This window comes from Arvicanthis niloticus, chromosome 7 (assembly GCF_011762505.2).
Source record: "Arvicanthis niloticus isolate mArvNil1 chromosome 7, mArvNil1.pat.X, whole genome shotgun sequence".
NCBI lineage: Eukaryota > Metazoa > Chordata > Mammalia > Rodentia > Muridae > Arvicanthis > Arvicanthis niloticus.
This window is the reverse complement of record NC_047664.1, coordinates 70,678,876-70,700,676: the sequence shown is the minus strand read 5'-3', so window position 1 is coordinate 70,700,676 and position 21,801 is coordinate 70,678,876. Positions and strand designations below refer to the sequence as shown.

Below are 21,801 nucleotides of genomic sequence, written 5' to 3'. Positions count from 1 at the left end.
GTCTTACCTCAGCAAAACTCCATGTGAGTCTGCTTTACATGACACTACCAGAAACTTCCATTTTGTATATATATGAAAATTTCATCATGAAAATTATGATTTAGTATAATGTACTTTTTCACTTCTCTCTACTTTCATTGGCCCTCCCTCATGCCCTTCATCTAAAGCTTCTCACTGATGCTCATGCTCTTGCTATGACCCCTCGGTTCATCCTTCAGCTGCCATGACTTTATAGTATCTTATGCTGTGTCACTGCAATGGCATACACTAAACTAGTGTCTGCATAAAACTGATCACATCTTTCTATTTCCTAAAACCTTGAATAGCTCTCATTTCAATTACAACAATTATAGGTCACATGCCATGACCTACAACTCCTGGTCTACATCTCAGAATCATCTCCTTAAACCTCCTTGTTATCTTATATCCTTTGCTTGAAATGCTTTCCAGACAGCCTTACATGGGCCTTCTTTCTCATCACTCAGTTCTACACTCAGACAAGCCTTTTCATGGATCATCACTAAGATCCCCTTTCCTTATTATTCTCCATATTTTACATAGTTAATTTCTAATGTCATATTGGATGAGCATTGAGCTGGCTAGTTTTATGTCCATGTGATACAAGTAAAGTCATCTGAAGAGAGGGAACCTTAAATGAGAAAACACCTCCATAACATTAGGTTGCAGAAAAGTCTATAGGGCATTTCCTTAACTAATGATTGACAGGGGAGGGTATAGCCCATTGTTGGTGTAACCATCCCAGGGCTGGTGGTTCTGAGTTCTATAAGAAAGAAGGCTGAGGAAGTCATGGATAGCAAATCAATAAGCAATGTCTTTCCACAGGCTTTGCATCAGCTCCTGCCTCCAGATCCCTGCACTGTTTGAGTTTAATGTGCTTATTTCCTTTTGATAATGAACAGTGTTGTTGGAGTTCAAGCCAAAGAAATGCTTTTCTCTCCAAGTTGCTTTGACCATGGTGTTTTTTTTGCAGCAATAGAAACCCTAAGTCAACCATGAAAGCTTTGAACTCGGCTACACTTGACTCTTCTATTGAATATCTGATGTCTCTGAAGAAATTATTTATCTCTATTCCTTTTTCTATATAGTATGACATGGTAAAAAAAACTCATGAAAGTACAATAAAAATGAAATTACCTATACCTAAAGAATGTAGATAACACTGAGTAATTCACTATTCGTTGCACGTATCATACTAAAATAATGACTTTGGATTCAGCACTGCACATCTATTTCTGTAATGATGTATCAAGGCTTGAGTCTGCCGAGGCATAGTGGATCACACCCTTAATCCCTTTACTCCAGAAGCAGAGGCCAGTGGATCTCTGTTAGCCCAAGGCCAGTGTGGTCTACATAAGCTCTAGACCATCCAAGACCCCTACCTCCAAAAGAAGAAGAGCAGACTCTGGAACCCAATAGGTGGTCCTCAATAAATGTGTGAACATATGTTACTTTACCAGTGCAATAGAAATAGAAGTTATTAAACAAACTCATTTTCTAAACCAGGATTTGGATATGTAAGGAACCTGCAGTCCTAGAAAAGAGATGTAGCAGAAAGCAAACCACAAGGAAAGTGGCCCTCAACAATATCCGATCCAGGAAGAATGGAGAGTACTAGCTAGAACAGTTTACCTGGGTCAGAGGCAGAATGAGGTTTCCTGGTGGTGATTCAGTAATATACTACAGATAGCCAATCGTGTACCTTTCTAGGGGAAGGGTGAGTTTAAAAGCCTCTGCTGGCTAGAGATGGCTTGAAAATGGTACCGAATGGTTCTTCATATGAAAACACTAGAATAGGAGGATAGGACGGCACATGGTTAAAAAGAGCTTGCTCTGTAAGCACAAGGACCTGAGTTTGGATACCTCATACCTATTTAAGAAGCCCGCTGCTTTGGCACACCTGTAGTCCTAGTGATGAGAGATGGAGACAGCAAGACCCTGGGTGCCTGTTGCTCAGCCAGCCTAGACAATCAGTTAGCCAGGTTTAGTACAATTCTGTCTCAGAAAACAACCCAGAGAAATGATGGAAGAAGAGACTGAGAGTCAACTACTGGCCACCTGCGAAGCTCGAAATGCTCACCACCCTCCGCACACACACACCAGAACAAACATACAACAACTAGATCAGAGGAATACATCTTAATCTCGGCTGCAGAAATTAAAAGCAGGTAAAGTCAAGGTCAAACCATAACTCACCTTCCTAAAAATGTTCAGATCGAGATAAAATGATACCATCTCATTTTATTTTAGTGCTGAGATCTTCGTGTTAAGATCAAGTACTGTATACTTATTTTTTTTTTATCACAGATTAAATCATCAGTGAATCTTACTAGGCTGAAAACCAGAGTGGGAAAAGGCATATCAAGCACCTTACTCTCCCTGAGATGCTTCCAATAAATAATCTTGTTCCACAGTTAAGTGGACACACACACAAGGATACTGGATGTATTTTTTTTCATATTATCATATTCATATCTGCATGTTGCTCGTTGTGTTTGCAAACCATAAAATGTGTTATAAGATACTGTGTTTGGTTGTTGGCAGCCTTGCTTTCTGGGCTGTGTCATCTGTCCACTGTGTCAGAGTACAGATTTAGAAATTTTTATATATAGCCAGTGCGTCATCTTTTTACCCACTGATTAGTTTTAATTTCCCAAGTACAGCTACGTTTGTTGTAGGATCTTCCCTCAGAGCATACATAGAGGCAGGTACGTGTTTCATTTATCTAATCCTTCTAAAACACTTAGGATTTAAATAAAATACAAAACGGCATTATGTAAGAAGCCAAATAGCTGTTGCATAAAGCTTGGAATGTTACCCAAAGTTAGTGTGTTCTCAAGAGAAATCAGTCTCTATGCCGCATAGTAACATTTTTTATGGGCTGAGAAAAGTATGGTATTAAATTTTAAGTTCTTTATATTATAAATTGTTAAAATATTTATTGCTAGTCTTGATTTTAGTTTTCATAACTCATAGCTACCTCGTGCACTTCACTAATGAAAAGTCTTTATTTATAAAATCAGCTGTATGAATCACTATATCCAACTTTAGCAAGACTCTCTGTATTTTACTGAACTGAACAACTTTGGTATATTTGAACAAGTGTGAATTGAATATTTCTGATTAATGGAACTCTTAGAGTCAAGGCTGCTTTTAAAATGTAGTTTAATTTAAAATTCATTATTGGCAGTAACCTATGACTGACTATAGTTATATGGATTACTCCCAGGGGTTTCTAAATTCAGTGTTTTAAAATAAAAATGGCTGTCAAAAAACATAGGATCAAAAATTCAAAAGTCTGTGCTCTCGTCTAGAGTTTGTATCCAAATAGCCATCCCTGCCTTTCTAATACTTATTCTGGCAGCAATTTATCTCACTTTGTTCTTTTGTCATCTGGTGTTCCTGGCTTCAGCGTAAGTCAAGGTCACGCACTCAGAATTAGCAGAAGTGACTACTAGCTAAGTAGTGAACATAGGAAAATGGACTGTGTTCTTAGCCTAGCAGTGTGGAGTCTTTTCCCCTCTGAATCATCCAGAACACATGGGTAGCATCCTGGGCAAAGGGAAGAAAATGTTCCAGATACTTACTAGTTATTCCCAAGTAAAATTAGGAAATATTTTATAGAAAATATTTATAACATAAAAAATATTACCAGCTGTTATTTTTGCTTTCTTTGTGGTGTGTGTGTGTGTGTGTGTGTGTGTATGTGTGTATTTTAAAGTAAAAACTTGAATTGGTTAGGATAATATTGCAGATATCTACCACACCAAGTTTAAAATCTTTCTCTTAAACTTCTAAGAATAAGGTATGTGGGGGAAGAATATTGGTGATTTCTTTTAGAAAAATTGAAGTCACCCTAGAGTCACAATAAGAAAATATGAAAATTTAATAAAGAAGTTGAAGATGGCAAGTTTTAAATAAGTGACTTTCCAGCATATATTTTCTTTCTCCTTAATAATCAGCTTATTTTCCAAATAATATCTTATTTGATAGGAAGATAGCTATAACCAAACCATCAGCTAATCTTAGTATGCATTTCAAAAAGCTTAATTAACTCACAAAGTAAAACACAAACAAACAACTTCTTGATTTTTCAGGATGTCAAATCCAGAACAGTACGACATGGACTTCTACCAATCTAATTATATCATTGATAACCAGGAGCAAAGTTATGATTCTAATGCTTATGGAGATGTTTATGGATCCAGAGAGTAAGTATTGAATAAGCATGCTCTCAGTTTTAGAAGTGCCAGTGTCCTGTCAGTTAGTTCCCGGTAGGTAGATTTTCTTGAGGGAAGACAAAGTTAACTGAGCACTAGTCAATAAAGTTTCCCCACTAAATGACAAGAAAGGACAGAGAAATTACCCCAGTTTTCTGTGAATAGCTTTTCACTTGGTGCTTATGACAAGTTAATGGTTCATTTATTATTTTAAAAATAATGCTTAAGCAAGAGCCTTTTCCCCTATACTTATCCAGGTGCTGAAAATAGATTTTTATCTATTTAAAAGCATTCATTTTGTCTAATTTCTTTCAAAAATTAAGACCACAACAAAACCAAGATAAGGATGAAATTCAAGGTTTTTTTTTTATAACGTCTATTTAATTTTTTAAATGAGAATTTTCTACATGTGTTCTGTAGAAAATCTACATGTGTATTGCCAGTCCCCAATTGTGACTAAACACACACACACACACACACACACACACACACACACACTTCATTGCTCATCTATGTGCAGATGCATCTGCTGGTCAGTTTAGTGTTGCTCTTTTATTGTATATGTGTTTAATACTGACCATATGAAAGAGATAATTTAGCAGTGGCCTCTTCCCTGCAGAATACCAATTATCTCTCTCAGCAGCCATTGGTTGCTGGTAGTTTTTCATCTAGGCATGGGACTTTTCCTCTATTCATGATGGCATGCCAACTGATGTTGTCATATGTTTAGGCAACAATATTGCTGAAATTTCATGGGTGCTTCTTCTGTTATATATAAAAGACACTGTCTTGCAGAAGATGTCCTCTGGCTCTTACAATCTTTCTGCCCACCTTTTCTGAAATGTTCTATTAGCATTAGGTGTTGGGGTTGAATTGTTGTTGTATCAGGTGGAGTTAGGCATCCCACAGTCAGTTATATACATTTTTGATCAGGTGTAGATTTTTATATGGTCTTGTCTGCTGCATAAAGAAGTATCTTTTTATTGAGATCCTTTTTTCTTTTTGTTTATTTATTTTTAAATATTATTTTATTTTTTACTTTATATCCCACTCGCTGTATCCCTCATGGTCACCCCCTCCATCAAAACTTTCCAAATCTTATCCCCCTTCTCCTCTGAGTGGGCATAGACCCTCTGGATATTCCTCCCATCTTGGCACATCAAATCTCTGTGATCCTAGGTACTTCCTCTCCCACTGAGGTCAGACAAGGCAGCCCAGCTAGAACATATTCCATGTATATGCAACAGCTTTTGGGATAGCTATTGCTCCAACTGTGCAGGACACACATGAAGAGCAAGCTGCACATCTGCTACATATGTGTGGGGAGGCCTAAGTCCAGCTGATGTATGCTCTCTGTTTGGTGGTTCAGACTCTGAGAGCCCCAAGGATCCAGGTTAGTTTGTTAGTCTTTCTCTGGAGTTTCTATCCCCTTCAGGCTAGCGATCCTTCATCATAGTATTCCATAAGAGTACTGAAGCTCCATCTTCTGTTTGGCTGTGGGCATCTGTGTCTGTCTGAGTCAGATGATGGGAGGAGCCTCTCAGAGGACAGCTGTGGTAGGCTCCTGTCTGCAAGCATAACAAAATATCATTAATAGTATGAGGGATTGGTGCTTGCCTATGAGAGTTCTCAAGTTGGGCTGGTCATTGGTCAGTCATTCCCTCAGTCTCTGCTCCATTCCTTGTGCCTGCATTTCTTGTAGACAGGTTATATTTGGGGTTGAAAGTACAAAGAAGTATCTTTAATAGAGGTGAGAACTACATTTATCTATGCTGTAAGGATAAATATTCAAAATGAAGTTAGTAAATATTTTCCATTACAGAGTTAAGATTTTATTTGGAGGAGTACAATATAATATGAAATATTAATATGTGAGTATTATGAAAAGTGCTATGACCGTGTAGACATAAACATATTCTGAGATATATTATGTATTTGAGGTAAATTTAACTTGAAGTTCTGGGGAGATGGTTCAGTTGGTAAAATGCTTTCCACAAAATCATGAAGACTCATGTTAAGATTTTCAGGACCCATGTGGAAAGCTGGATGATTTGATATGCATCTGCAATCCAACAAAGGAGGAGATGGTGACTGGAAATTCTCTGAGGCTCAGTGGCTAGTCGTTTTAGACAAATCAACAAGCTCCAGATTAGTGAGAGACTCCCCATCTTGAAAACACAAGGCAAATTTATTGAGGAAGACACTCAACATTGACCTGTGTATACACCCCTATCCCCTGCCTTCAACATCCTGCACACATGTAAGAGAGAGATAGGGAGATTGTTAATGTGAATTTTAATAAAAGGAAACAATGAAGAATTTAGTATTTGCTTTTATTGGTGGAGAAAAGAAAAAAGAAAAGAAAGGAAAAGAAAGAAACCTCTGCAATTGGAAGAAAATGTTCTGGCATTGATTATATTGTTGAGAAGACTTAAGTTCATTTTCTTTAGTTGAGGCATGGGTACATGTGAAATTTTCATAAAACAATTGCTGATAGATAAAGTATCTATTAGTGTGAGACAATGATTAAAATGTTATATTAAATATAACTTTCAAAAGCACTCTGCTATCTTAATGGTCTTGGTTGCTCAGTTGCTTTTCTGAATGTTGTTTTGTGGGTCTAGGTTGGTGAATTGGAATAAGGATCATGTCTCTCAAGTGTTGTGATATAGCCATTTACCAATTTTTTTGTGTGTGATCAACTGCCTTAAGCTTTCTTTTGTAACAAGAACTTATATTTGTCTAATATTGTCATCTCAGGCTTACTGCTGTAAAAGCTCGTCTCTTCTAGTTCTTTCTGAACTCTGGTTGTCTGATTCAACTCAGTTGTTCAGGCCCAAGCTCCTCTCTAAGCTGACTGATCCAAAGTGGTTTCTCTTAGATTCTGACTGAATTGTTCTGGCAGATTTCATACTAACTTTTCCAGTCAGTTTCAATCTTCTGTCCATGTCTCATTATCTGGATCATTCTGTCTTCTCTTGTGTCTAGCTTGTTCTCTCTGCAACCTGTCTCTGTTAAACTGCCATACACACACATCACACACTACCTCACCATCACCAAACCCTTCTCTCCCTGTGCTCCTGCTAAGTAGCCTCTCTTTCCTGTGCTCTTCTCGTGAGAATTGGCCATATCCCGTCACTAACTCATTCTGTTAAAACTTTCTCTGTCACGTTGTCTTCCCCTTAATTAGTCATCACTTTCAAACATGGTCACTTCCTTCTACAAACTAAACCCTAACTTCATTGTTAGGGGTCAAAGATGTGTAGTAAGGACATCGATTTTCCAACCAGAGAGATTAAAGGTGTGTCATTCCAGCAACATCACAAAGACTTAGAAGGTCTTTGCATGTGATCCCTTGCCAGAGCAGCCATATTGATGGGTTAACTTCTCGTCTCGTCTCGTCTCGTCTCGTCTCGTCTCGTCTCGTCTCGTCTCGTCTCTTCTCTTCTCTTCTCTTCTCTTCTCTTCTCTTCTCTTCTCTTCTCTTCTCTTCCCTTCCCTTCCCTTCCCTTCCCTTCCCTTCCCTTCCCTTCCCTTCCCTTCCCTTCCCTTCCCTTCCCTTCCCTTCCCTTTTCTTTTCCTTTCTTTTTTCTTTCTTTCCTTTTTGATTTTTTTTATTAGATATTGTATTTACTTTTCATATGTAATCTACTTTCCCCATTTCATCCTCACCCAGGAACCCCCTATCTTATCCCTCCTCCTGCTTCTATGAAGATGTACCGCCACCCACCTGCCCACTCCCACCACTCCACCCTCGAATTCCCACACACTGAGGCATCCAGCCTTCATGGGACAAAGTACCTCCTCTCCCACCTATACCTAATAATGCCATCCTCTCCTACATATACAGCTGGAGCCAAGAGTCCCACCCTGTGTGCTCCCAGGTTGGTGGTTTAGACCCTGGGGAGCTCTGGTTGGTTGGTATTGTTGCTCTTCCCATGGGGCCACAAACCTTTTCAGCTTCTTTAGGCTTCTCTCTAACTCCTCCATTGGGAACATCATGATAAGTTCAATGGTTAGCTGTGAGTATTCATCTCTGTATATGTCAAGCTCTGGCAGATCTCTAAGGAGACAGCTATATCAGGCTCCTGTCAGCATGCCCTTCCTGGCATCCACATCAGTGTCTACCTTTGGTGACTGCACATGCTCAATTAAAACAGTTACTATAGATCATTATTATAGAAGCTTTTTCATAACCCCTTTCAAATTTTTGAGTTAAAATTAACTTTTAAGTAGGTTCATCATTGCCTTGGTAAGCCCTTAACATTAGGTTAATTCATTAGGAGGAAATTGTACTTTCATTTGTTAATTTAAACAGATATTCCTTTCTTGTATGTGAAAATACAAACATTTTTATTTTCCTAGACCACAAGCCACTGAGCAGCCTCAGCCTTCCTCTCCAGTTCCACCAGAGATGTTCTTGCCATCAGAGTATGGAGGGCAGCTTTTTCAGCCAGCATCCAACTTGGAATATTACTCACAGTCTTCCTCAGTTGATAGTTTTGATGAAGAGCCTCCTTTGTTAGAGGGTAAGTGAAGGAAACATGTTTTTTATTTATTTTTAAACATTTATTGGATATTTTATTTATTTACATTTTAGATGCCATCCCCTTTCCCCATTTCCCCTCCCTAGAAAACCCCTATCCCATCCCCCCTTCTTCTTTTTGCTTTTATACCCTTTTAATTGCCTCCAAGTATTAAGGTCCATTCTAGGTTGAGGAACTAGAATATAATAGATGCAAATAGTCAAGAAACAAGCAAGACAATAAACACAAATAGTCAAAGAACAAGCAAGGGAATAAACAAAATTCCTTGAACACTCCTATGATCATTGTTTCTAAGGGCTTATTGGGATGATCAAAATATCTGAGCCTACTTCCCTGTCCTAGCCCAAAGTCATTTTTATGTCTGAAGCCTATTTTCTCATTCTAGACTAAGATTTAGATTCCTACCTGAAATTACTTCTTTGTTCTAGCCTAATGTCAAATTCCTGCCTAAAGCCCATTTCCTTGTTCTTGGCCAATGTCATATTCCTGCCAAGCAACCCCAAAGGCTCTCCGCCTCTTCCCCCTTTTTTATTTCACAAACAAGACTGGGTCTGTCTTAGCTCATTCTGACAAGAATGCCTTCCTCACCCTTTGTGGAATATGCATTATCAAAAGCAATCATTATAATTAGGAAAACGTTTAAAGACACTTGCAATGTATTTGGCAGAATTCTAACACCTCTCTGAATGTTTTAGCTTTGAATAGTGAGCTTATGAATATAAAGAATGCTGCTCTGCTGAGCATTGATGTGGCAGATACTGCTGATAAAATTTCCATGGCCTGAGGTCAGTATTTCTATTTTGGTCAAAGTTCAAGAATGGCATATATAGCTTGATAATGGTAGCTCTTGTTGTTCTGGGAATAGTTTTAATCCTGCCCTTTGTGTTAAAGCTTGTCTTTAACAATATCAACATGTTGGCAGCCAACGTACATGGCTTGAAACTAAAATGGACCCCCAGACAGAGTTATTAAATTAACAGGCTGGCAAGCCATGGACGGGTATGATTCTGCACAGAGCCTTACTAACCTAAGGAAAGGTTATTCTTAATGTGTGTACAGCCTTAAGAACCACAGCATTGATCAGTATTTAGCCTGTTCTGCCACAATGCTGCATACTGGGCTTTGTATATAATTAATACACAGTTAAAAAGAGTCAGGCAAGCCAATACACATAAACCTAAACCACTGTAAGCTTGTTGCATTTGGGGGGCAAGTTTCCAAGCATACTTGTTCTGTTGCTGTGAAACTGTTACAATTATTCAAGGCATGTTCATTGTTTCTTAAATTTGGACTCTGGCTGTGCATAAACAGGAAAGGGGGTTATGTCTGACTAACAACACTTCTTAAATGCCTAATGATGCCCTTCATAACAGCATTATTTTATTATTTGCTATTTGTCTGGGAGCAAACGAGATAGTTTCTCAAATTAATATTTCTTTGTGGTCGACTTGGAGGCAAGCCAAACTCTTTGTCTTTTCTGGCTCTCATGAGCTCTCTATCTCTCTATCAGTCTGTTGGTCTCTTGCTAAGGCTAGATGCAGAATATAGTTTCAGTACTTAACAATCAGTACTTAACAATATTCTTAGGAAGGAAATGCAAGACTTTTGGAGATGAAGATCCAGATAGATTTCAGGCACATTTCTTCATTATTTCTATGCATATGCAGACATAAATTAAGAGTTTTTTGGTGGAAGTAACAACTCTAGAAACTTATCCTGAAATTATCCTGCATTGACATTAGAGAGCTAAGCTCCCCCAAATCTTACATGGACTGTAAGTGGAGTCAAGTGAAAAACATGATAATTACCAATATTTTCATAAATGTATTTTTTATCTCATTTGAATTCAACAACAACCTGGAATTAACACAGTCTTCTTCTAAAATAATTGAGAGAGAGAGAGAGAGAGAGAGAGAGAGAGAGAGAGAGAGAGAGAGAGAGAGAGAGATCTAAGTAATACTGAATAACACAGACAATTATGTAATAGACCTCTTAGTATCTTAGATGCTATTGAACTTTTGTAGTCAGTTATGTTTAACTAACTCAGGCTGTTTCTCCTCTGTAATCATGAGACAATTGAATCTTATGAACCATCTTCTCTGAGCATTTTGAGTTCACCAAAATCTTTGCCTTCAGTGACTCATAAATTGCCCGAGTCCATTGAATAATATAAATGAAAAATATAGAAACATATGAATTAATATATAAAGCAGTTAAAATCTTATCCCTAAGGATTAACTACTATGTGTTGGGTTTGGGGGATGAAGCTGAAAAAATTCATTTCAGATACAGAAGCTTAAAGATGAAAGTAGCACTTAGGGAGGTGTCCTGTTTGGAATCTGAACAACGTCCCCGAAGGGAGATTGTACAACATTTTTAAAGGATGGGAACACAAAGGGAGAGTGAGCTTGGAGGAGCTGCAGTGTTATTGCATTGTATTTTCACATTGAGAGTTAACAAAGCGGGTGCACATTAAAGACTAGCCCATATCCAGGGTATCTAGCTTCAAGGTCCTTAATTCATTCTCCCAATCTTTGGGAGCTCAGAGTAATAAGGGGACAAAGGAACAGGTCATCTGCATATAGTTAATTAGGGCCTAGCAGGCAATTGATTATATTTTTACAATTTATTCTCCTTGGTTTAGATAACAACAATTTCTATAGTCTTTACCGGTTACAGACAATTAAGAAAACATTTGGAGAAGGGGGATGTGTGTTTGTTCCTAGTCTTGGGAACTTGAACTTGTTTGACCCTGCCAGCAAGATGGAGAAGTTGTCCTTGAGATGGCTGGACTCAGACAACTGACTCTTTACAAGTTGACCCTGAGAGGTCTGAACTCAGATGATGGTTTACAGCAGAAGATGGTTTACAGTAGAAGATGGTTTACAGCTGTAGGGAAGTCCCCAATAGCCCTAGGGCCTGGAACATTGAATTTAATTTCTTCTATGATTAAATGGAGTCTGAAAACAAAACAGTAGTACTTAGAACAAGTTTCTTTTGCTTGTTCCTAACATTTCCTAGGAACAAACAGTGAAACATTTGAATCAACTTTTTTTTTTCCAGCTACTATGCTAGTTTCTTTTATGTGTATGTGTGTGTGTGTGTGTGTGTGTGTGTATAGTGTATGCACATAAATAGTTCAAGAGGAACTATTATACTTCAATAAAAGTGTTCTGAGTATTTTAAAATAAAACTGAATCATGTTAACTTATAAGCTTTTCCTTTCATTACTGTATAATAATAACTTCTATATACAAGTTCTTTAAAGTCATTAAGTGTTAGAAAACATGATTTATAATGATTGTATAAATCATATGTCACAATCTAAATGAACCTAAAAGGTTGTAGCCTACAGTAAGGAATGTTTTGATGAACATCATAGTTAAAATCTTTTGTCCTGCTATGTCTTTGAGATGTGTCTGGAACACTGGGGAAATGTGGCCAGAAGGTACTTGGAGCATTGCCAACTGTGCTTGAAAATGAATTTTCTACTGCACTTTATAGTAAATATGCAATGTCTATGTCCTAGTAAAACGGAAAAGATGAATACTTTATATTTTATTCTAGTAGAACTCAGCAAACTATCTGTTCTTCCCATTTTTGTGCTTTTTGCCGTATTCGTATTAAATTAAATTTTCTTTCCTTATTCTGAGATATATTAAGATAACAATATGTTAATTACTTTCTAGAGATGCAATTGAAAAAAGTCCTTTCCCTCACCCCTTATTTCCAATATAATTCTCTTACAGGTGTTTCTGAACTCATGGGAATCTTAGTATTTATATTTTAAAATTTCTTGGAAACGTTTTTACTATTGCAATTTTGTTTAGATCCAGTTTCTCTAGATCAACAGAAGATTTATATCAATTTCCTCAAAAATGTTCAGATTTCAAAGTACTATTTGTTTCAAATTTTACTAAGTTATACATACAATATAAAGTAAAAAATGAAAATTCACCCTAGTATAATGGTTAATCTCAGCCTGTCAACTAGAAAAGTTTCTGGTGTTTGTTGTTTTCTACTTGTACCATAGGCTAATACTTACATCTGAAAGGTCAGTGCCATAATTTATGTAAAAATAAAGACCTTAATTCACTTTTATACTTTATGTCATATACTTTACTACCACTAGATGACAGCAAAACAATAAATTTTACATTCAAGTTTTATAGAGGTTACATCTTCTGTTTTATACAATAAGGTGTTATGTTGAGACCCCTACAATGAATAATTGGTAATAAATTTAGAAAAATATATTACAGACATATATATTCAGTTGAAAACAAATTATTTTTCTCATGAAAATATTTAGTACATCCTCTATCACAATTTTATGACTTGGTATTGAAATGTGTGCACGCCTTTAATTATGCCATCAAATAAAAGGTTAAAATCAGTAATCACATTGCATAAGGCATCTTCCCTGACATTTTCAGAAATAACTACTCTTTTTTAAAGAAAAAAGTGCTTTTTTGTTCCAAAAGCACTTAATCATGATTAAACACTAAAAATGAATTTGAAAGTGACATAAACCTCTCATGAAATTAAACTGTGGTGTTTCTTAATTTTATCGTCTTCTGTTTTTTTTTTTAAAAATACATTAAAATCTTGAACCAGTTTAAGCTTATTGAAACACTCACCTCCTGTACTGTACATGATCATAAGATGCAATACACTGAAGGCAAAGGAAAAACATGGAGACAGAAATTCACACAACTGGCTCATCTCATCTTAAGATTACTTCCTTTTATTTTTTAAGATTATAGTATAGTTGCATTATTTGTCACTTTCCTCCCTCGAAGTCCTCCCATGTACCCTTCCTTGATCTCTTTCAAATTCATGGCCTCCTTTTCATTAATTGTTGTTCCAATCACACACACACACACACACACACACACACACAGAGAGAGAGAGAGAGAGAGAGAAACACACGTGTGTGTGTGTGTGTGTGTGTGTGTGTATTCCTAAGTACAGCCTGCTCAGTCTGTATACTGTTGTTTGTATGTATACTTTCAGGTGCACACAGTTTTTTAATGTTTATGTTTCCCTCTCTTTGTTTACCTTGTTTCCTAACCTCACTGCTAAAGAACAAATTCAGGCCAAAGCCACTGGTTTAATTCTAACCTATTACAGAATGAGAAGGATAACAAATTTCAAACAGGGGACTGTATGTGCAAAAGTTTATCTCTATATGCTAGCTCACCCACATACCCTGTTTCTAAGACAGTTTCTAAGTTGTTGAAAGCAGGCCCCTCTATGACACCAGAATCATTAGAAATCTATCTTGTGCAAAATACCAACTTTGGCAAGTATTTCAGTGTACTTGCCACCATTAAAGAATATGAGGATAAAGATGTGGCTTAATGAAAGATAGTTTGCCTACAACCTCCTTTCTATCAATCAATCAATCAATCAATAGCTGAACTGTTCTCATTATCTGACCAGAGATATTTGTACTTGCTTGGGAGGTAAATTTAGGAAGGGTAGCCTTTTCCATGGGAAAGATAGAATTAGATACATGATTGATAGATAAGAATTGGTAGATACATGATAGGTAGATAAATGATAGAGAAATAGATAGATGGTAGATAGACTACATATATGTATATATAGAGACAGAGAGGAGAGAGAGAGAAAGAGAAAGAAAGTGATTGATGGATATGGATGGATGAACAGTTGAATTTAGGAAGGTAGCCTTTCCTGTAGAAAAAATTGAATAAATTAAATAGAACATAAATAGATAGGTAGATAGATAGAAAGTCAGATGCATGACAGATGATAAACAGATGACAGATGATAGAGATAAATGGTAGACAGATGAATGGATAGATGATGGATGAGTAGATAGATAGATAGATAGATAGATAGACAGACAGACAAATGATAAATTAGCTGTACATGGACCTGACTTCTCAATGCTTTACAGGAACAAGATTGTCCAATGTGGAAATGTATTACTTTTAGACTTTGAAAGTTATTGATTATCATTTTATAAGTAACATTATATAATAATAGTCAATGTAATGTGTGGATAAGATATAAAGAAGAAGAATAACATCTCGTAAGTCGATATCGTATTGGTAAACATCAGCAGAATTAAATTCCTACCATATACGGTATAAGTAAACCAGATTCTGTACAAACATAATGCCTCTTCAGGAATTTTGTTATTTTTGAAATCAGAAGATGGGTAAATTTAAGAAAACTGTTATACACAGATAAAAATACATCAAACATATTTTGTATAGTTGACAACCTACAACAATCATATTTATGTTTGATTGAGCCACTGTTCAAAAATTTATTTGAAAATATATGCAGAAAAGTTTTTGAATCTAGAGAAATATGACACTTTTAGTCTCAAATATTTATGCCAGGATTTGTCTCATTGAAATTGTAGTAAACATTTGACATTAAATAATATAGGTGTTGTTATTTTACACCAGCCAGACCCAGTCTATCTCGGGCTGTCAGTCATACTCCTACCTGAACGAGTGCTTACACAGAAGCCAGCAGCCAGACAGGAGTGGCCTCCTAGAGGCTCCTGCTTTACCATCTGCATGCTGCTCGGTTTTCCTTGCTTTCAGTTTTGAAAGTTTAATCTTATGATCTTTAAAACATTTCCTGTGGGGATAGAAAGCTGGTTCTGCATTTAAGAGCACCTGCTGTTCTTCTAGAGGTCCCTCGTTCAGTTCCCATTCCAACACAGTTTCCTTACAAACCAAGTCGGAGTCTCTGATCTTACATTTCTGATACTGATTTATTCTTCTGCATGTCAGCCATAGTTAATCATTATTTCTGCTCTTCTTTACCCCAGCCTTCACATTTTTAGTTTTTTAAAATTTATATTAATTTACTTAATAAATACCACATGATAATGATAAAAAGAATGTTATTTCACCTTTCAAAATCCCACCCTTCTGATTCGTAAAGTAGGAATGAATCCACCCTACTTTTACCAGATGTGTGTGAGACCAGTGTTTGTAGATCTTGAGAGGCCACTAAACCCTGAGCCATCAATCAGAGCTTGCTTTAGTGAAATGATTTTATTCTAATACTCTCCCTTACAAAGGGAAAGATTAACTTGTCCTTTGTATTTAATCTTTGAGGATATTGATTCAATCTCCCAGTGCACTGATTTATAAACATCTGCATGAGCATTGTGGTTACTGCTCCTTGCAGGAAGAATTGTACCCTTTCTTCCTCGTGGAGGTTTTATCAGTCTAGAGTAAGGTCATTGTTTTTATTAGGAAGGATGAAGGGAAACTCTAGGGATAAACTGAACATCATTGCGTAATTATGTCATGAGCAATAATACAGCATGGTTACAGAAGTCCTCGCTGCTGAACCTCTGGGTGGAGAAAATACTGGAAGGTGTGAGTGAGACACTTTTAGTTTCACTCAATGATAGGTTTTGTTGTATGTCAATTTCCACGTTTTTAACTAGAATTAAAATTTTACTATATGAGCCCGATGAAAATTTTCCTAACAGATTTTTGTCTTTAAAGTATTCCTTTGGGTGTATTGTTTGGTCACTATATATTACCTCATATTTTAGAATATGAAAACAACTAGGTAAATTCTCTTAGGATAGCATGCAAAAAATAGATATACTATCCTTGAAGGAATATAACTCTTTGTTTCCTATATGTGCCTTAGACTATTTATTTTCTTTTCCCAGAACTTGGAATTAATTTTGATCACATATGGCAGAAAACCTTGACGGTGCTAAACCCGATGAAGCCAGCAGATGGCAGCATCATGAACGAAACCGATCTCACAGGACCTATCCTTTTCTGTGTGGCTCTGGGAGCCACGTTGCTTATGGTATCTTCTAACAGCTAAACTGACATTTCTTGGCTTGTCTTTATGAGTGCTACTTTTGAAGATTTCTCTAGAAAAAAAAAGAAATTTGTTTTCTATCATGCCTTGTATCCCATCACATTAACAACTAAGTATAGAGGTACATAACAATAACGCTGGTACTTGGGACCGTGGTGCTCACTAGTCAGCAGTCCAGCCATTCTGTAATTAGATACAGAATGTTAGGCTCAGTTAAACAGCCTCTCTTAGTGCACACACACATGAATACACATACACAAACACATACACATGTGAACAGGACCCCCTACACACACATACACACACACACACACACACACACATACACACACAGCGGACACAAAAGTAGTTTCTTCTAATGCAGCTATTTCAAACGTGGTTTAAAAAGCACGTGTGACTACATAGATGCTTTCTTACCTTTTGTTAAATTTAAAATACTACTTAGTCAAGGTACTGAAAACAATCTAGTTTCTGAGTGGCCAATGGTCACATTCTTTCCTCCTATATAACAGCACAGTAACAACAAGCTCCTTCCTTGTAGCACATACAAAATGTCAATGCTGTCTAACTCAAACTCTGTCAACCAGAGTTCCCACTCATCCTCAGGGCTCCCTTCTTCTCTTTTTCACAGTAACATGGTAGACTTGATTAACCTGCTATGCAAGACCATGCCAATTAATCAAATAATCAGAAACAATCAATTTAATACATTAACCTGTCTTTCCCTTGCAAGTCATTTGTAAGGTAACAACTGTTTGTTTTTCTGTGGAATATGTTGCGATTACCATCTGTTAAAGGACAGTGTTCGTTTCATCATCAAGATTACTCTTGGATACATAATACTAGTAGGAATTATTTAAGTACCATCTCTAACTCCCAATACCTATGATCTTAAAATGTTGTTTGCACATGTTTTAAGCCTTCACTTCTTCACTTTGAGACTAAAAGGGTTTACCTTTTTAACTCATTTTACAAAAATCTCAAGTTTCTTATACTTCTAAAATCATACAGAATATATAATAATATATTACTAATATTTCATAGAAAAATTTTATAAATTTTATCATTAGCAGTAATAACTTCAGATAATAGATACAGAGCAGTGATGACAGTCCAAAAACTCCAATGGGATGTTAACTGAAATCAGATTTTGGTCTGAATTTATTGGCTCCGAACAGACAACTCTGGTGTACTTTGCCTCTTAAACCAAAAGTTCATTTCATAAACCATTACAGCCATTATATAATAAGAGAAAAACTAAATTCAGAAACAATATTCAAATATGTTAAGTACTTCTAAATATGTAAGATTCTCTCAATCATCTACATGGCAGCCAGGAGGTAAAAGAAAGAGATAAGAAGGGCTTGGGTCCCAGTATCCTCCACCGAGACACGCCCCTGGTGACTTGATGTCTCCCTGCTACATCTCATCTCTTAAAGGTTCCACCACTACCCAAAGCATTGCAGATGTTCACGTCTCTAACACATAGGCATTAAGGAAACACACAAACTGTAGGACTACCCAATATCAACACATGATTTAAAGATATTCTTCACTTAGTTGCTCTAGTAGGTTATCAGTATGGTCTGAAAAGTAATATTTATAGACAATACACAAGTACAGTTAGAGCTCAGTATTGTGCTACATGTCTGTCATTCCAGCCCTGAGGAAATGAACGTATAAGATACAAGAATTTGACCAGACTGAACTATTTAACAAGATCTCGTCACATAAAAAAGACTATGATGTAGCTCATTGGTAGCTCACGTATTCAAAATCTACAAGGTCTGAGACTTGATCCTCTGAACTACAAGAAGCTTTTGTTACCATTTGGTTAGAAGAACACTAAGTATTTTTAGATCAAGTTGAACTGATAAAGGTCAATTGTCTGGGACGGTTTCTAGACATTGGAGGTAAAAACCCAGATAATTTATTTTCCATTTCAGTATTAAACCTTTCTTAATATTTGAAACAAACTCTTAAAATAACAGTATTACTGATACTAATTGTAAATTTCTAAGACTGTATTAGGTGTTTTATTCTTCTCATCAATCATTCAGCTATGCAGTAAATATGGGACAAAAAGATGTTTCACTGGTGTCACTCTCTATAGACAATGTATGGTTTAAAAAGTCACCCTGGCAATATTTCATACTTTTTGTAGCATTCCTAGCCTGTCCCATATATATGATTATAATTCATATTACAGGCAGTGTTTTGTTATACTTTAACCAGAATCTTCAGTGACCTGGTGACAGTATCTCCCATGATATTCAGTAGCATTGAGTACTTTCAAACGCTGTCTATATGTTTCGATCTCTAATCGCTTTCTTTGCATTGTTTCAGGCAGGAAAATCTCAGTTTGGTTATATATATGGCATGAGTGCCATTGGCTGCCTTGGGATTCATGCCTTACTGAACTTGATGAGCTCTGCAGGGGTGTCGTATGGCTGTGTGGCCAGTGTGCTAGGATACTGCTTGCTACCTATGGTCATCCTGTCCAGCTGTGCAGTTTTCTTTTCACTGCAGTAAGTGTGTATACTAATTGACCCCGCATGCACAATCTTTGCCCATGCCTGCCAGACCAGGACAATCATGACAGTTTCTTAACATTTTGTCAAGGAATGAGAGAAATTATGCTTACTAAACGCTGCACATATATTCAGGAAAAATTAGGTTAGTTCGGCTGGGGAGCTCTTTCTATTTAACTAGTTTAAAAAATAAATCCAGCCATGTAATATTTAAAACTCGTACCTTTAAGTTGTCACATTCTTCAATATAAACTATTGGCATGGGTAATATAACAACTGCGGAAAATTCACTTATTTGATTTTGGAAGAGTAAACGCCTGCTGAATTCTGACAAATTACTTCAGTGCCCAGGCATCTGCCTTCTAGGCAAGGCGCAACTGTTATTTCTCAGCTGGGCTCCTCACAGCAGAGAACTCCCAGAAACCCCGATGAGGATATTAATCCTGGAGAGCTTACAGCACACAGGTTCAGTCAATACAATTTTTGCCTTTTCTTTCTTCATTTAGGCAGCTGGTATTTGGAATTCTAAACTATTCATAAGGATACTTAGAGGTGTTTCCCACAGCACTTTCCCAAGGCTCATGCATAACGCTAGCTCTCAGTGACAGCAAGCGAGCAGCCTCACAATTACCTGCTTGCCCACAAAACACTTAGAAATAAACACCCTTGTGCTCGCTCTTGAGAAAGTCATCTTATAAAGAGGAGATACTTTGGCACTCAGTTTGGGGCCGTGCTTGTTAACTCTCTTCTGTGGAGAGGTAGAAATGATGATAGGGCAAGTGTATGGGAGAGAGCTGCCCACCTTGGTAACCCTGGAGGATAGGACAAGAAGCAGGGGTTGGTTGGCCAAACTTCTTCCCTCTAGGTTCTGTCCCCAATATGAGCTCTACCACACATCCAGCTACAGTTACCAACTAAATGTGTAAACAATAGACTATGTTACAATCCAAAGCCATAGTAGAGGATTCAGAAATACATTGTATGAAATGGGAATAAAATGGGAATGTTAATACACGAGACTGATTATAACCATAGATTATTATAGCGTTTGCTTATTCTAGATTTGCTAAAATATAAAAAGACCAGTCTTGAACAGCAGATTTTTATGAAATGTTTTCTAACTGCCTGAGGCCTTGTAAGCCCATTCAGGTAATCAATCTCCTTTGCAAATGGAGACTGATATTCTGAAAGGATGTACCACCTGCATTTCAAAAGCAGTTGTGATCCAATCTCCCTTCTTTCCTCTAGGCATAAGGCATCTGTCATCTTTGTCTCTCCTACAGGGGTACCATTGGAACCGTGTCAGCCCTGCTCATCATTACCTGGTGCAGTCTCTCAGCTTCTAAGATCTTCATTTCAGCCTTGGCCATGGAAGGACAACAGCTTCTTGTCGCTTACCCCTGTGCCTTACTTTATGGGCTCTTTGCCCTTCTGACGGTTTTCTAAAGAATGCTTGATGTGGCTTTGCAAGATCCTACCTGTTTGTTCTTCAGGTTTTTTGGAAGTGCAGTACCACTCAAATTCTGTGAGATAACTTCCATTTAATTACTGTTGAGAGAATATTAAGCAGAGAGACAAGACAGCTCAATAAGAGTGCTCTACTAGCCTGTTGGTGGGAATGATGCTTATTTTTTTTTAGCCTGGAGCATTAAAACAATTAAAAATTTTGAAATATTAAGAGATAACTTGGTGCTGAAAGATGCTCTTTCTCTCAAAAGACATGCTTCTGAGAAATTATAAGTAAAATACCATCCTATGCTTAACATTTACTAACTCTATAGTAAATATTTTTCAAAAACTTTCATAACTCTGCATGTGGTTAAAAGTTACACAGTTTGCCACCTTTGGAGGGTTCAGGGGTTTTATCTATCCAGAGTCAAAGAAACCTCTTCATTTACCTTAACAGCTGTTATTCGGTGTCATTTAGATAATGTATTGACTCACCACATTTTCAGATTCTCACTTCCCTCTCATCTGGTCTAAATGCTAGTCTATTACTACAGCTATCGATTGCATATATCCAAAGTAATTTTGCTATACTCCCTCTAAACAGATAAATGTCCCTACAGAAAATTCCACCTATTTTGTATTAATGCTATTGAAGTTTTGGAAATAGTTCCTCAGCCCTGCCCTTTAATCCCTGTACTACACTTTGGTTTGAAATTTGTTTTCTTACTCAGATGACCAAATAACACCAGTACTTTATTGCTCAACTTTCTAATCTTTCTTCCTCTCCCATCTGCTATTTTGATCCTATTTTCTTTAAAGCCATAAGCAGCTAGATAATTATTGTATCTTCCTACCATATCCATCTACTTACAAGAGATTCTACTTATGTCTACTTGCTTTTATCGCCTTTTTCTCTCCACATCTCTCTTCCTTCCATATCTAGTATTTTCTCTCAATCTTCATTCGCAGAACCACATAAACATGAACTACGGTCTTCTAACTCAAAAATTTCAGTCGTGACCTATTTCCCTAGTCCTCTGTATAGAAAAACATTTTTGAAAGGGTTGTCTTATCTCTGAATCTACCTTATTACTTCCTCTTCACTCTTCCTGCTCCTCTGTGCAGGAATTCTTCATCCTGTTAACATGACAACCTTTGTCAAATGTGTGATGACATGCCATACTATATCCAACC

The 21,801-nt window shown here is 36.9% G+C and overlaps 1 protein-coding gene across 2 annotated transcripts; it reads left to right on the top strand.

Annotated features, from left to right (window-relative positions):
• Positions 1–2,644: 2,644 nt before the first annotated feature.
• Yipf7 (Yip1 domain family member 7) lies at positions 2,645–20,843 on the top strand. Of its 2 annotated transcripts, XM_034509181.2 has the most exons (6): positions 2,645–2,726; positions 4,116–4,229; positions 8,604–8,767; positions 16,467–16,612; positions 18,974–19,155; positions 20,442–20,843. In XM_034509181.2, exons 2-6 carry the CDS (start codon positions 4,117–4,119, stop codon positions 20,602–20,604), a joined length of 768 nt encoding a protein of 255 aa, XP_034365072.1. In that variant the 5' UTR covers positions 2,645–2,726; position 4,116; the 3' UTR covers positions 20,605–20,843. The 2 variants fall into 2 exon arrangements, with proteins under 2 accessions (XP_034365072.1, XP_076794736.1); XM_076938621.1 differs by lacking the exon at positions 18,974–19,155.
• Positions 20,844–21,801: the final 958 nt, after the last annotated feature.

What these genes read in the sequence shown, in the direction of transcription:
- Yipf7 (XM_034509181.2), top strand. Translation starts at nt 4,117, where the DNA reads ATGTCAAATCCAGAACAGTACGACATGGACTTCTACCAATCTAATTAT. An exon ending in TGGGAGCCACGTTGCTTATG is followed by an intron (nt 16,613 to 18,973) that starts GTATCTTCTAAC and finishes GCATTGTTTCAG; the next exon opens with GCAGGAAAATCTCAGTTTGG. An exon ending in GCAGTTTTCTTTTCACTGCA is followed by an intron (nt 19,156 to 20,441) that starts GTAAGTGTGTAT and finishes TCTCTCCTACAG; the next exon opens with GGGTACCATTGGAACCGTGT.